This window comes from Cnephaeus nilssonii (assembly GCF_951640355.1).
Source record: "Cnephaeus nilssonii genome assembly, chromosome: 13".
In the NCBI taxonomy this organism is placed as follows: Eukaryota; Metazoa; Chordata; class Mammalia; order Chiroptera; family Vespertilionidae; genus Cnephaeus; species Cnephaeus nilssonii.
In genome coordinates, this window is record NC_137084.1 from 8,205,029 (window position 1) to 8,220,078 (window position 15,050).

General features: G+C 41.1%; 1 protein-coding gene across 1 annotated transcript; it reads left to right on the forward strand.

Moving 5' to 3' along the window:
• Nucleotides 1-144: 144 nt before the first annotated feature.
• On the forward strand, nucleotides 145-12,538 carry PRRG4 (proline rich and Gla domain 4). The gene is made up of 6 exons (XM_079788985.1): nucleotides 145-563; nucleotides 908-1,032; nucleotides 3,813-3,976; nucleotides 5,371-5,419; nucleotides 6,294-6,426; nucleotides 11,157-12,538. The coding sequence occupies exons 2-6, from the start codon at nucleotides 930-932 to the stop codon at nucleotides 11,389-11,391; spliced, it is 684 nt and encodes a 227-aa protein (XP_079645111.1). The 5' UTR covers nucleotides 145-563; nucleotides 908-929; the 3' UTR covers nucleotides 11,392-12,538.
• The last annotated feature ends 2,512 nt before the right edge of the window (nucleotides 12,539-15,050 follow it).

The window sequence follows — 15,050 nt, forward strand, 5'->3', positions numbered from 1 at the left end:
CTCCGCTGACCACTGAGAACTGAAAATACCCCCTCGCAGCCCCCCACCCCACCCCACCCCACCCCACCCCCCGCTGAAGTCGCAGAAAAAGCCGGTCTAGAACCGAGATAAACCAGCCACCCACGCGCTCAGGCGGGGCCAGAACCGGAGGCCGGGTTCGCCGTGGGCTCAGGACCGAAGGTTCACGACTAAGAAAGCGCAGCGCGAGCTCCCGGGAGACGCCCGCCAATCGGCCGCCCGCCGCAGGTAGGCGGCCCCGGGGGAGGAGCGGCGCCGCCAGGTGCTCCCAGGTAGCCGCCGCCCTCCGCTCCCGCAGACCGGCTTCGCGGCCTCCCGGGATCCAGGCAGGAAGTTCCGTCGCGCGCGTCCCCGTGCGGGTCAGGGCACTTCTTCGCGGACCCCAGGCGCTTCCTCGGCCCAAGCGCTGGGGCCACCCCGTCCTGCAGAGAGCGTTGCCAAGATTTGGGGGGGCGCGCAGAGACGGAGGGTCTGGCGGCCGCAGACACTACCCTACGACGGGGCTCCGGCCCGGGAGCGGCGGGAACATGCGCCCGGAGCTGCAGGTGCGCTGCCCCGCGCTGGCCCTGGCCCTGGCCCTGGCGGGGGTGGGTTTCTCGGAGCGGCCACCCCGCAGATCGGGTCCGATTGCAACTGGAGGCGGAGGGTCGGCCGTGGCGGCAGGTGCCTGCCCGGGCGTCGGCCGGGCTCGGGGCGCGGCGCTTGTCCCCAGGCACTTTCGCGGCCGCTTTCAGGGCGCGGGTTGGACCCGGGTGACCGAAACCGCGCGCGGGGCAACAATGGTCCGGTGGCTTTGAGCACGACAGGTCCGTGACTCAGGCCCTACAGAAACTCAAAATGCTGAGCCAGGGGCTTTTTCGACGTGTGTTTCTGTTCGTTTCTGTTTTAGTTTGTTTGGCCGTTGCTGGACTATGTTTACGCTTCTGATTCTACTCTGCCAACTGCCTGTAGCTACCATCGCGTTTCCTCTTTGTACCAGAGGTCCAGAGGAGCCTGGGCCTGCGGGGGGAGAAGGTGAGCATGGCTTCAGTTTCCCAGAAAACCCTCTGGGAGCCCCAAGCCGCCTATTACAGATCTCAAATTAGAAAGCGTAGCATTTGAAATGACATGCCCTCGTCAATCATAGGAGCACTAAAATATTCTTTAGTTTAATTTGTGGTTTATTTGGTAATGTTGTGGTTTGTTAAATGCAATGTATACAAACTGATTTTGAGTTACTTTTGATTATATACATACATACATACACACACACACACACACACACACACACACACACACATTTAAGATCTGGTTTGTGGTGAACCTGAATGGAGAACCTATTTCAACTTCTAAAATCAGTGAGTGCCATTTTTCTTTTCTTTTTCTTTTTTAATTACATGAGGCTATGTGGTAATTATAATGAGCATAATGACTTGTTCTTCCTGGAAAGATAGAGAGTTCAAGATCTGGTCTGGATTTGTTGAGACCCGAGGCAAGTAACGTGATGCATTTTGGCTTGAATTTCTTCATCTGTAAAGTCATGGCGGTGAGGAGTGGAATGATCTCTGAGGTCCTTTTTGATTGTCAAATCTCTGGATATAGTCCGATGGTTGTGAGATTAGGTTTGGGGCTTCCTAACCTGTATTTTCACACCTTGTGGGTTCCAGGTCATAAATAGACTGGCTCTTAAAGCCTAACATAGGGAAAGAAGAAAAAAAAAAGGGGGGGGGGATGCTTTGGCTCTCAGCATCCTTCTCCCTGCCTTGTCATTGTGCTTCCCTACCCAGCCCTAGTACTTTGGATCTGCTTCCCCACACATTCCTGTCCCTTCTCCCTTCTCATCAGATCCTACTCTCAGCTCATTTTCATTTGGGAAGGATCTGTTACACTAATACTCCTGGATGACTTATTAATGATTAATACAGCTTAGTGCGTTAAACCGTCTGGGGGCGGGAGAGAGAGAGAGAGAGAGAACCCTGATGACAGAATTCTAGGCAATTGGATAGGCTAGCTCGTGGTAAAAGGTCAGATTTTGGAAGGAGATCCTTCTTGGAATCTCCCAAGTTGTACCATATATGTACTGGTAAGTTCACTCATACATGAGGTTGGTGATCCATTCTCAGTGGGAACAGATGCTGATCCCCAGAAGCCTTGTGAATGTATTCATCTATGCACACAATAACAGTCAAAAGGACACTCTCAAAAATATCACAAACTCTGGAAGGAATTTAGAGATCATACTTGAATGCAAAAGGCTGACGATATCTGTGGGAAATGTAAAAAGAGGAATCCTCTATGCTTAAAAAGCCAACTTGTTCAGTTATTAACCACTTTGTTAACACTTACTCTGTGCCAGGCCCTATGCTAGGTACTGGAGATGTAGAAATGAAAGACTGTAATCCTTGCCCTGGAGGGCCTCTTCATTGATCTGGGAGGCAGGGTGTAAACAGGAAGTCTCCATAAACTCGGAGGTAGTACCGAGACCTGCAGAGTAGAGGAAAGTGTGTAGCAATAACTCTGTCTTAGGAGAGTTGTATGGCACAGAAGCCAATGCTCTCTATATGCAAATAAGATATATGAAAAGATATATAATAAATGGGAATATGAAAAGTAACTAGGAAAACCTACAGCTAAATTCTGATAAAGGCCAGTGACTTAAAAGGAATTTAGAAAACATGGGGGACCCTGACTGGTTTGGCTCAGTGGATAGAGCGTCAGCCTGTGGACTGAAGGGTCCCTCCCGGGTTCGATTCCGGTCAAGGGCATGTACCTTGGTTGCGGGCACATCCCCAGTGGGGAGTGTGCAGGAGGCAGCTGATCGATGTTTCTAACTCTCTATCCCTCTCCTTCTCCCTTCCTCTCTGTAAAAAATCGATAAAATATATTTTAAAAAAAGAAAAGAAAACGTGGGGGGACAGGAGAGAGGAAGAGAATGAAATATTTGGATTGGTGCGTCTGAAATGGTGAAATGCACAGAGAGCCTCCAGGAATGGTCGAAGGCAGGAGAAATGGAGATGGATAGAGAATCTGAGGAGGCAGATCCAAAGTGCAAAGACCAGAGGGAAAATAGAATCTCTCGTGGAAGTTCAGGATGATCCAGAGCAAGGAAGTTTGCTTCTTTCAAGTATAAGCACTTTCAGGGTTACTTAGAACCCAAACAATAAAAGGCAGTATTGCTCCTAAGACTTAAGGGAGGCAGGGAAAAGTCTGATAAGGCACCGACCGAATTGGAACTTTCACACTCAGGGAAGTGGCAAGCAGCCTCTGGGTGAGGATTTGTACTGGCATAAATATCACTTCAGGAACAATAAAACACGTTTATGCCTCTCTTGTATTCCTTTCAAGTTGAAAGTAGCCTTGCTGAGTGCCATTCGGAAGGTAGGGATATTTTTATAACTCAGCCTATTCAAACAGAAGACTGACAATGAGAAATTTGGCACCGCTTTTTAGTCAATAAAATGTGAAGATCTGGGCAAATCTGAGAAGTAGCAATACAGAAGCAGATTTCTGATTCTCCTTTCTGAAACTAGATTTCATGTAGCTATAGCTAAGTTAGGCAGGCTTTGAGGTACTGCATTGCTGGCTTAGTATTTTAAACCCATGTCAAGCTGAGTAAACCAGACTATATCTATCAATTGCTTCAACTGATAGAATTATTTTTACTGATATTTCTTTTTGGCAACTTTGAAAACCACACAAGAAAGTTTGGTCTAATTTAGCTACATCAAGAGAACTATTCACTCTTTTCATAATTTAAATAGGAATTTTCTTTCTTATTGTTATCAGTATTTGAAATCTTTCTATTTCTTTATTAGTATTTACATCAAAAGAAGAAGCAAACTCTTTCATACATAGACACCTGCTATATAATAGGTTTGATTTGGAGCTCTTCACGCCAGGTGACCTAGAAAGAGAGTGCAACGAAGAACTCTGCAATTATGAGGAAGCCAGAGAGATTTTTGTGGATGAAGATAAAACGGTAATTCGGTTAATGATGTTAATTGTCTGGAAACTTATTAAATCGTACTTAAGAAAATGGCACTTGCAGTCATTAGAGATTTAATGCTTTAAATAAAATTAGGATTCTGTATCTGTTACCTCTTTTCTACTTTCTTAAAAATCGAGTTAGCTTTTACTTTAGACTTGGCTTTATGCTTAATTAACTGGGCTTAGAGTAGTCAGCAAACGATCGATTATGCTGTCATTTTGTGTGTTTAATGTTTATTATCTTCAAAAACAATCATGAAGCAGAATGAATTAAGCTTCAGGATATAATTTGAGTGAGTTCTCTGACACAGGCTTCAACCCAAGACTCTGAGCAGGGTTTTCTGACAGTGGCCTAACCTTTTGGATGACTATTTATATTTCAAGCATTGGCAATTTACTACGTGCCAAGTGCTCTGCTAGAGCCTGAAGGTACAAAATAGATAGTCCCCGCACCCAGGAGTTTATTGTTTGGCATAACTGTGTAAATGTAAGGGCGAAACTTTTAGACGTTCTCCCTTAAAATATAATTAAATCCAGTCTGTTAATCTCGTAAAGGCACAAAACAGAGACAGAACTGGCCTTGTTATAATCTGGCATATTCTTGAAGAATGTTAAATGACCCAAATTCTTTACTTTTGTAGATTAAATAACCCCAGTGCCTTTTTCCCTTCCTCAAAAGTTCCATATTACTCTTTGGTCAATAAGAACCTCACTTGGTATCCTTCAAATGCAGGTTTTAATGGAATGTAGTTCTTTTTCCCCAAAACTGTGCCCAGCCTCCGCGCTAATATCTGCCGCCTGTATTAGAGAAGGAAAACAAAGCCTGCACTTTCTAAGGGTGCCTGTTGAGATTTTATTCTGTTTTTCACAAACCCATTTTGTAATTTTATCATGGTTCCTTAAAATCGCTCCCATTCTCTCATGTAACACTGAACTTAAACAGCCTTGGGGATGTCTTTCTAAATCATTAAATACCTTGCAATAAAACCTAGCAAGCCGAGGGCCCACTTAGCGTCGAAAAATTCAGACTCCTTTTCAAAAATGAGTCTCCTGCCTCAGCTTCTCCCTTTGGTACTTTCACCGACTCTGCAATGCAGTGGTTTCCCTGAGGCCTGAGTGGGAGCTCTGGGCAGGTGAAGGGAGAATCGCAGGGTATAGCGGTGGAGAGGAGGCACTGGCCATAATCCCCTGACCATTCCAGAGCTGGGAGAAACCGTAGTGCGTGGTAGTGCTTTAATTAGAGTGAATCACACCCTTTAGCTTGAATGAACTGGCATCCTACCTGCGGTACATGCCAAAAACTTACCGCCCCTCGTCTAGGTCATTGGGGACCAAATAAAATGACAATGAAATGAAATTGACTTGGAAAATTTATCTTTCTCTTAGCTGGCATTTTGGCAGGACTATTCAATTAAAGGACCAAACACAAAATCAGGTAAGACAAGAATTGATTAAATAATGTTTTTCCCACACCCTTTTTTTTAATAATACATTTAGTTTCATTATTTGAGTTTGGTTGTTGCTCAACATACTTACCTTGTAAATTCAAGGAAAATTTCTCAATTATACACTGGGCTATCTAAGATAGAAAGGCCCCATTCAACTATTTATACAGTGAAAATCAAGTTTGGTGAGATACTCAGGAAATGAGATAATAGGCTTAAAGCTGCTTTAAACAGCTTAGCTAAGTCAAGACTTGCACAGAATTAAAGTTGTACTCCATTGCTTTCAAGTAGTTAAACTGTTTTAATTGTTTTGTCTTTTTTTTTTTTTTACCATTACAAGTGAATGGAAAGCGTATGTTACTAGGTAAGTTAAGATGGTTAGGTAAAATGAAGTAACTTCTAGAGAGGGACGATCCTGCCTTTACCTACTAGTATATTGATCATCTCTAGTTGACTTTTAGTCAGGTAGGTTTTTTGCCAGCTAGCCTTTCATTCCTCTTGCGTAGGGCCCAAGCTTATAGGAAGACTATATTACACAGCTACACTAGAGTTGCTCAATACATTTATCTTAGTAGTTAATATCAAAGTGTGCCTAGTGGAACAAAGTTTATGTTTATCCTGCTTAGTCTTGAATATTATTCATGTAATATGACCTATTTAAAAGAAACAAAACCATAACTAGGGCTTTCATGAAGTGTTGTTTAAAATTCTTTAGGTCATATGTTTAGCACAAATATTTTTTAAAAAGTAATATTAATTATTTGATGCTTAATACTGTGCTTAGACCCAGGGTTAAATTTATTGAAATCACAAATAGGGCTTTTCAGTTGTTATATTTATGTTATTTTAATGATTTTTCTTAAGGTGGTAACAGAGAGAAAATTGACGTTTTGGGCCTTCTGACTGGACTAATTGCTGCTGGAGTATTTTTGGTTATTTTTGGATTACTTGGTTACTATCTTTGTATCACTAAGTGTAACCGGCAAGGGCATCCAGGGTAAGTACCAAGTGAAAATATTTAATTCACTATTACACATTCTGTACTGTTATTTTTAAGTGGATTTAAAATGGCTGCCTGTTTTTTAAATAAACTTTTTATTTTGGAACAATTTTAGATATACAGGAGAGTGACAAAGATAGTTCAAAGAAGTACCATATATCTTTCACCCAGTTCCCCTCATTGTTAACAGCTTACGTTATCGTAGTACATTTGTAAAACTAATAAAACAACATTGGGCCCTGGCCGGATTGGCTCAGTGGATAGAGCAGGGGTCCTCAAACTTTTTAAACAGGGGCCAGTTCACTGTCCCTCAGACCGTTGGAGGGCCGGACTATAGTTTAAAAAAAAAACTATGAACAAATTCCTATGCACACTGCACATATCTTATTTTGAAGTAAAAAAACAAAGCGGGAAAAACACCCGCATGTGGCCCGCGGGCCGTAGTTTGAGGATGCCTGGGATAGAGCATCGGCCTGCAGACCAAAAGGTCCCGGGTTTGATTCTGGTCAAGGGCACGTACCTCGGATGCAGGATGCAGGTTCCTTCCTGGCCTGGGCCCGGGTTGGGGCACGTGCAGGAGGGAACTAATTGATGTGCTTCTCTCACTTCGATGTTTCTCTCTATCTTTCCTTCTCTATTCCACTCTCTCTAAAAGATCAATGGAAAAATATCCTCGGGTGAGCATTAACAAAATAAAAAAAAGTTTAAAAAAACAACATTGGTCCATTAATATTAACTAAATTCCAGACCTTATTTAGATTTCACCAATTTTTCCATTATTGTCCTCTTTTTGCTCTAGGAGCCAACCAAGATAGTACATTGCATTTAGTTGTCATGTGTCCCCAGTTTCCTCTGGTATGATAGTTGTTTGGTTGCCTAATTTAACACAAATAAAAAACTTTAAAATGCTGTGTCTCAGGTCCTTCAAGAGAATACAAGAAAATTCACAAATGTCAGCTTAAATTTTCAATGTTTCCTTTTTTAAAAAAAAAATTTTACTTGATTTTAGAGAGGAAGACAGGGATAGAAACATCAATGATAAGAGAGAATTATTGATCGATTGCCTCCTGCACATCCCACACTGGGGATCGAGCCCGCAACCTGGGCATGTGTCCTGACAGGAATCAAACCCTGACCTCCATAGGTCGATGCTCAACCACTGAACCACGCTGCAGGCCGGGCAATGTTTCCTTCTTGAGCAGGAGGCAGATACCAGTGTCCCCACATTCTTTCCAGAGGCAAGAAGTCCCATAGTTTACTCTGAGTCACAGTGATAATCAGATCTAGCCATGTGGCTACCCAAATAGAAAAAGAATAACTAGCTTTTAAATTCAATTATTTTTACTGATACTTTAAATCAAATACAAATTAATAAAATAAAATGGTTACCACTTGAAGATAATAGCACATTAATAAAGTTTCATGAATATTCATAAAAGCAGTACTTGTTTACATAATAGAACCTCAACGTACTTATAGGAATAAAAAGTTATTAGCTTCTATATTATCTTCTCAGTAAATATAGATGAGTAAGCATAGAATAATGTTAATTTAAAGAGCACCAGATACTAAGCAGACTATTCCAAATTGGTGCTTATATATCCCTATTTACACTTTCAAATGAAGTGAACAAACGCATGATGGTGACCAGATGATGAAAAGGTTATGGATATTAGATAATGGTGATGATTACAGAACATTGTGAATATAATTAATACTGCTGAATTATATACGTAAAAATGGCTAATATAGCAAATTTTGAGTTATATGTATTTTATCACAATAAAATTCTTTTCTGTATTGTTAAGGTCAGAGTTTAGGACAACAGATGTAGAATTAGGATTCATCTGTTGGAGGACCAAAGCTGAAGCCATGAGACTAGGCAAGTTCTGAGTGAGATGAAAGAACAGAGGCAAAGGCCTGGGCCTGTAAGGATGACCACAGGAAGGGTGCAGACAGGAGACATGCCAGCAAAGAGGGCAGAGGACAGGGGCAACATAAATTGTAATTCTGTCCCCAAACTGGACTTCCCAAAAAGCTCCCTGAGGCCTTCATGTGACCTGTGGGCATGGACTAAGGAGTGTGTCAGACAGACTTCTGTAAATCCTGCAAATATCTGAGCAGTGAGAGAATGTAAGGAGAATTGGTTTAATTTTTCTTAAGCCACTATCTTTTATGCTGTATGACGTCTATTAATTTCCCTTACTTAACAGACAGAAAGTATTTCCAAGTATTAAAATTAAAAATTAAAAACCCTGGTCCTTCAAAAGAATACAAGAAGGCTCACAAATGTCAGCTTTTTAAAAAAATAGTTACACTTAATGTTAGTTCAGTATAGTGCTGTACAGTTCACAGATCATTTTTACATCTGTTGTCTCACTTTAACCCTCACAGCGACCCTCTGCATTTTAGGGGACTAAATTTTAGGTTTACCAAGTATTCTCCTTTGTTGGGATTAACTTTCAGACACTTACTAAAGTACATTTCATCTGTTGTCCCAAGAAATTCTTCCAGCAGAGTTATTTGTTTTCTTTCTATATTTTGCAAGTCTGAAATGGGGGAAGGGTGAGGAAATATTTGAAAAAGAAAGGAGTGAAAAATAAGATCCTTGTCAGAAAAGTTTGTCTCATTCCTCTGTAAAAACATGCCAAGAAATTGGAAACAAGATCTTTTCATTTCTTAGTTTCTTATTTTATGGAGTAAAATAGGTGTAATATGATGTCCATTTATTTGAGATGTTATTGGTGCATACTTTCTGATTTCACTCATCTAAGATGTATGTAAGAAATAGCTGTGTAGATATTTAATGGCTTTGATGCAGTTACTATATTGTTTCTATATCTCAAGTTTTCAAAGTTGATGTGGAAAAATTTATTTGTTCAAATAAAACATCTGTTCCCTATAAGCAAACAAATAGAACTTTTCCTTACAAGCTAGTGAATGTGGCAAGTGACTAGCCTACCATGAAAACATTCCAGATTTCTGACAGAGGAGGAATTGTGTTTAGCCCTCTAAGTAAACGTGTAATGATCTCAGTCACCTCTCAATTATTGAAGGGCTGATTATCCAGTTTCTAGATTTACACAGATCTTTTTCTTCTCTCCTTCCCTCCAATTTCAGATCTCATTCTTAACTCTGAAGGAAATGGTGTTTTAAGGTGCAAATTGACTTACTTAGTTTGGAAAAGTCTACAGAATTTTGAGTCTGCTAAACTGTCTCGTTGGGAAGGATATTGTAAATATTGACTAGAGGTTGGGGATTACCTATGAATTTCAATTATCTTGTGAGCCATAACTGTAGGAGGTTAATTTATGCATAGATTAGCCAGCTTCACAGTCTAAACAGATCCATTTACTAATGTTTAAATTACCATTTTGTAATTTACAAGTGAGGAGGGAAAAGGTAGGTTCAAAACATCAGTACCATATTGCATTTCAGTTTTCATTGGCTGGTGTAGCTGACAAAGTTTTGTGAAAATGGTGGGTCTAGAACTAGGCCATATATGTATTTTTTAATTGTTGGGCTTAGATCAATGGAGTGGGAAAAAGACGTAATCTGAGGAAGGGAACCATACCAGTGAAAGCACAGAGGTGGGACAGAATTCATTGCACATCCTGAGGAGTGTTAAAGAGGCTACCTTGGCAAGAGCAGAGAGCTATAAAAAACAGGACGAGGCCAGAATAGGGAGGCTTTGAAAAGGAGGCACTTATGTGAGAACTCGATTCAATGGAAAGAACGCTGCAGGTTAGACTTTCGCAGAGAAGAGTGATGTGATGAAAGAACTGTTTAGAAGGGATCTTACCCATCAGGCAGCAGGACTGCGGGAGGGGGACAAAGGAGAGAGACAGACAGCAGCTGTTGTGATTATCGGTGGCATTGGTTTCCTTGACTTGGCGTTGAGCTGCCTTTCAACAAAACCTGGGTTTGGTTTCACACCATACTTTGAGAAAGTTTTCATCCAGGGAAATTAGCATATCTTGAGTCCTTATGTAGAGGTAGCTATTATTATTCCCCCTTTACAGAGGAGGAGACTGAGTTAGGTTAATTTGCCTTTGGTCACATGACTAAGAAATGACAGGATCCAGCTTCATACCCATGTCTGACTTTAAAGCTCTTGATCTTTCCACTAGACCAAGAAAGACTCTTTCTGTTGTTAGAAATCTTTTGTTATATTAATAAACTAGAGGCCCGGTGCACGAAATTCATGCACTTTGGTGTGGGGGCGGGGGTCCTTCAGTCTGGTCTGTGCCCTCTCGCAGTCTGGGAGCCCCGCGATTGATCGCCCCACAGAGGGAGGCCCCACCCACCACTGCTGGCCGGGTAGCGTGGGCCTCCCTCTTTGGGGCAATCACAGAGCCCCCGGACAGTGGCCTGGGCCTCCCTCAGCGGGGCGATCGTGGGGCAATAGTGGGGCCCCCTGACCAATCGCATCACACCCGCCTTGGCGGCGGCAGTCAGTGCTGGGTCGTTGTGGCACCTGCAACCCAGGAGGGACCGAGAGGTCAGCAGTTCAGCCCGCTTGCCAGTCCCCACCCACCCGAGCCTGCTGCGCGCGAAGCCTGGCGTTGAGTCGTCCGTTGGGTCGTTTTGGACGTTACGGACCCTGGCTCTTTATATGTTAGGATTAGGTTCAACTTTTATAAAATTAGTCAGTTGATTTTTAAATGTTGCCATCTTAAACTAAAACTGCTGCCTTTTCTAGACATAAATGCTGTATCTCTGTTTAGTTCTTCAGCTACCTACGTAAGAAGAGGAAGGCAGACTCCCTCCATCATTTTCAGAAGACCTGAGGAGGATGTCTTGTTTCCATCACCACCTCCAGTGGAGGACACAGGATTACCTTCTTATGAACAGGCAGTGGCACTGACCAGAAAACACAGTATTTCGCCACCCCCGCCATATTCTGGGCCAACAAAAGGGCTTAGGGTATTTAAAAAGTCTCTGTCACTCCCATCTCACTAAGCTCACTTTGCCATCTTGGTGGTATAGGAGATTCATGTTACTTGAATGGTTCATTTTTCCTGAACCATAAAGACACGTCAGTTCAGCCCTTTATGACAAACTGCAAGAAGCAAAGGAGGAATAAGCATGAGTACTACACCACAGAAGTTCTGTTGGCATCTTGAACCTGAACCTGATCATTATCGACCTGATAAGAAGCTTGGACTCCATATCTTTGCAGTTAAGAAGAGAGCACTTTTTTCTTGTTTATATTAATGGTTCCAAAAGAAATTTGTAGTATGGATGTCATAAGTAGAACTGATGAAATATCTGTATCCTTTGTGTAGATAAAGGTTGTAGGTTTTTTTGTGTTGAATATTTTAAAAGAATTCGTAATCATTAGATTATCTTGTCATAATATTGGGCCCACTCTTTATTAGGCTTTCTTGTTGGTTGCAAAACTTCAAAGAATTTTGATTATTTCATTATAAATTGATGGCCTTAATATAATCACTTGGTTTTATATTTTAAATTATAAAATGGCATTCACCATATTTTGCCGGTTTTAGTTGTTAATTCTTGCTATCAGTCATGTTTCATTATGAGTGGTATCAGTAATTTTCTCTAAAAAAAACAAACACTTGCTAGGGAGTTAGATCTTTAGAGGATTGTAATAGCAAGGATTTGCAAGAGTTGTTATACTAACAAATAAATAAACAGGCCTCAAATCTAGGAGTGGCTAGAATTTGATAAAGTTGCCCATGTTACTAAGTAGATTACTAACCTATTTTATTGTTAAACTAGAGGCCCAGTGCATGAAATTCGTACACTGGTAGGGTCCCTATCGGCTGCCGGCTGCTGACCTGGGCCTCCCTCCCTTTCCCCGGCCGGCCCGCCCCCTGGTCAAACTCCCAGAAGAACTCCGGTTGAGGGGACAATTTGCATACTATGCTTTTATTATATAGGATTATCTATATATAACTATATATAATTATTTATCTTGAAAATGTGTTGATTTTTCTAAATAATAGCTTGAGAACCTAGAAAAAGTTATTTACTTTTCTGCTATCCTATCTAATAATAGAGTAACATGTAAATTACCATCACTCCGCTATGCCCACGATTGGGCGGCGGGAGGCTGGGGGGCGGGACTCGGGGTGGCCTATCCGGCCATTGAGAGGCACGGATCCGCTGCCACTGAGGGGGGCTACCCTGCTGTTGAGAGGCACAGGGGGTGGGAGTCCCGCCCCCTGCGCCTCTCAACAGCAGGGTAGCCCCCCTCAGCGGCCGCGGACCATCAAAAGCGTGGGAGCTGGGTGCCTGTCTGCTCCGGCACCAGGCCTTTCAGAAGCCTCCACCGCGCCGGAGGCTTCTGAAAGGCCTGGTGCACCAGCGGACAGGCACCCAGCTTCACCGCGAAAAGCGAAAGCGTGTAGGGGACCCTACACGTGCATGATTCAATCATGCACTGGGCCTCTAGTTAAAATATAATATTGGTTAAAGTTACCAGCAACCCCTTGTATCTCTTAATGTCTGGACACAAAACACCATCTGTAACCATTTTAACTTATACTTTATCTCTCCTTCTAATCCTATTTGTGACCAGTCTCTCCTTAAGAATGTAGTAGAGTTGCCTCAGCCGGTTTGGCTCAGTGGTTAGAGTGTTGGCCCGCAGACTGAAGGGTCCTAAGTTTGATTCCAGTCAAGGCCATGTACTTCGGTTGCAGGCTCAATCCCCAGCCCTGGTCGGGGTGCGTGCGGGAGGCAACCAATTGATGTGTCTCTTTCACATCAATGTTTCTGTCTTTCCCCCTCCCACTCTCTAAAAATCAATAGAAACAAATCCTTGGGTGAGGATTAACAAACAAACAAAAAAGAATGTAGTAGAGTATAAGCTATAAACGTCTGGAGTTCATCTGTGTGCACAAATGTATGTAGGTTGGTGTGTATGTATGTATAATTTGTTTCCTCCTTGCAGGAGCTCAAGAAATACAACTCTTACATGTAATAAAGAGATCCAGAATCACACACCTAAAAAAGAAAGACAAAGAAAAGAAATATAACATACTCCTGAGAAATAGAAAACTCTGTTCTTTATGTTTTTACCAGGCATTGCAGTTTTCTATTAAAGATCATTTGTAAAATTGTATTTTGTTTTATAATTTTTACAGAGGTGAGACTAAAACTCACATGACTTGGATAATTCCTTCCAAATTGAATGTTTAGAAAGTATAAGTCATGTTACCATATGTGTATGTGTCTCTCCTTTAAGACAGCATGATCTTAAGGCACATAAAAGCAATACCTTCACCATTACAGACTACCAAATGCATTATCCTTTTTAGATTCTTGTGTCTCTTGGTTTGCTTGTCTGTCACAAAGAAATAATCTAGTAAAATTACATATAATTAGGAAAAGTGGTCCTTATAAAGCCTCCTATATTACCTATAAAAATTTCACTATTAGTCATAACTTGGCTTTTACAAATAAGCACTTTTTCTCATGTAACTTTGCACCTTGCACTTTGCACTTACTTTTAACAGGTCAGAGGCAAACTCTACTTGTTGCTCACTTTGTAACAGTCAGACTAAGGCATAGGCTAACTTGCCCAAAATCTAACATATTGGTGAGAGCTAGGTTTAGAACGAGCAAGCACACTTTTCTAGGCCCAACTTGAAACTATAGAATTAGACTGTCTCAAACTATGAAATCCATGGATCTTGTTGCTTAATTCTAAATCTACGTGAGGAATTTATAAGCATTTGTCATAGATCTTGTTGCTTAATTCTAAATCTACGTGAGGAATTTATAAGCATTTGTCATATGTAATATATGTACCTATATATAAAAGTATATACTAGTATATGAGCCCTAGCTGGTTTGGCTCAGTGGATAGAGCGTCGGCCATAATGGACAAACGCTTATAATGTTTGAAAGGAAAATATCTCAATGTAAAATTATTGACGTACATTTCTGACATATATCCACCCTTTCCTACCCCTGTGGTATTTTTGGTGGATATTTTTGTTTGATCAATCTGTTCTGTTTGTGCTTCTCCCCTAGGTAACTGATTAGTGTTAACCCTTAAATCTACTTTTGACACAAAGTTTTAGGTTTAATTAGGTGTATTCCCCTCTATTCCAATCAGGAAATGAATGGAATATGGGTATAAAAAAGGAAATTGTACTAGAAAAAGAGAAATACACATTTATAATTTTATACCTTCAGTAGATAGATAATTCTACATGGAATATTCTCTTTTCAAAATGAAAAAAAATTAAAGAGAGCACAAAACCTGACTATGTGAAAGTTTTACATCTGTTAATAATATTCCCTCTGTGTAAAAACAGGGTGGGTGAAAACTGTCAGAACAATTAAGAAGTAGAACAAAAGTGTCCTCTGTGTCTTTGGTTTCCCCTTGGCCTGTAAAATTCTAATCATTTTTTTCTCTTTATCAGATACTTTCTGTGTGTGTACACTTTTCCCGTGTGTACAAGAGAATCTTTAACAAGAAAAGGTTTATTAGTGCTGTTCAAAAGCTCAATTTCATATCATTCATATTGTTTTTGGTCTAATGGAATGTGAATTAATTGTTATTAGCTTGATTTGAAATGTTGCATATAGTGCTTACACTATTAAAAGAGTGTCTAGAATTTCTGTATTTTTTAAACTAGATTCTT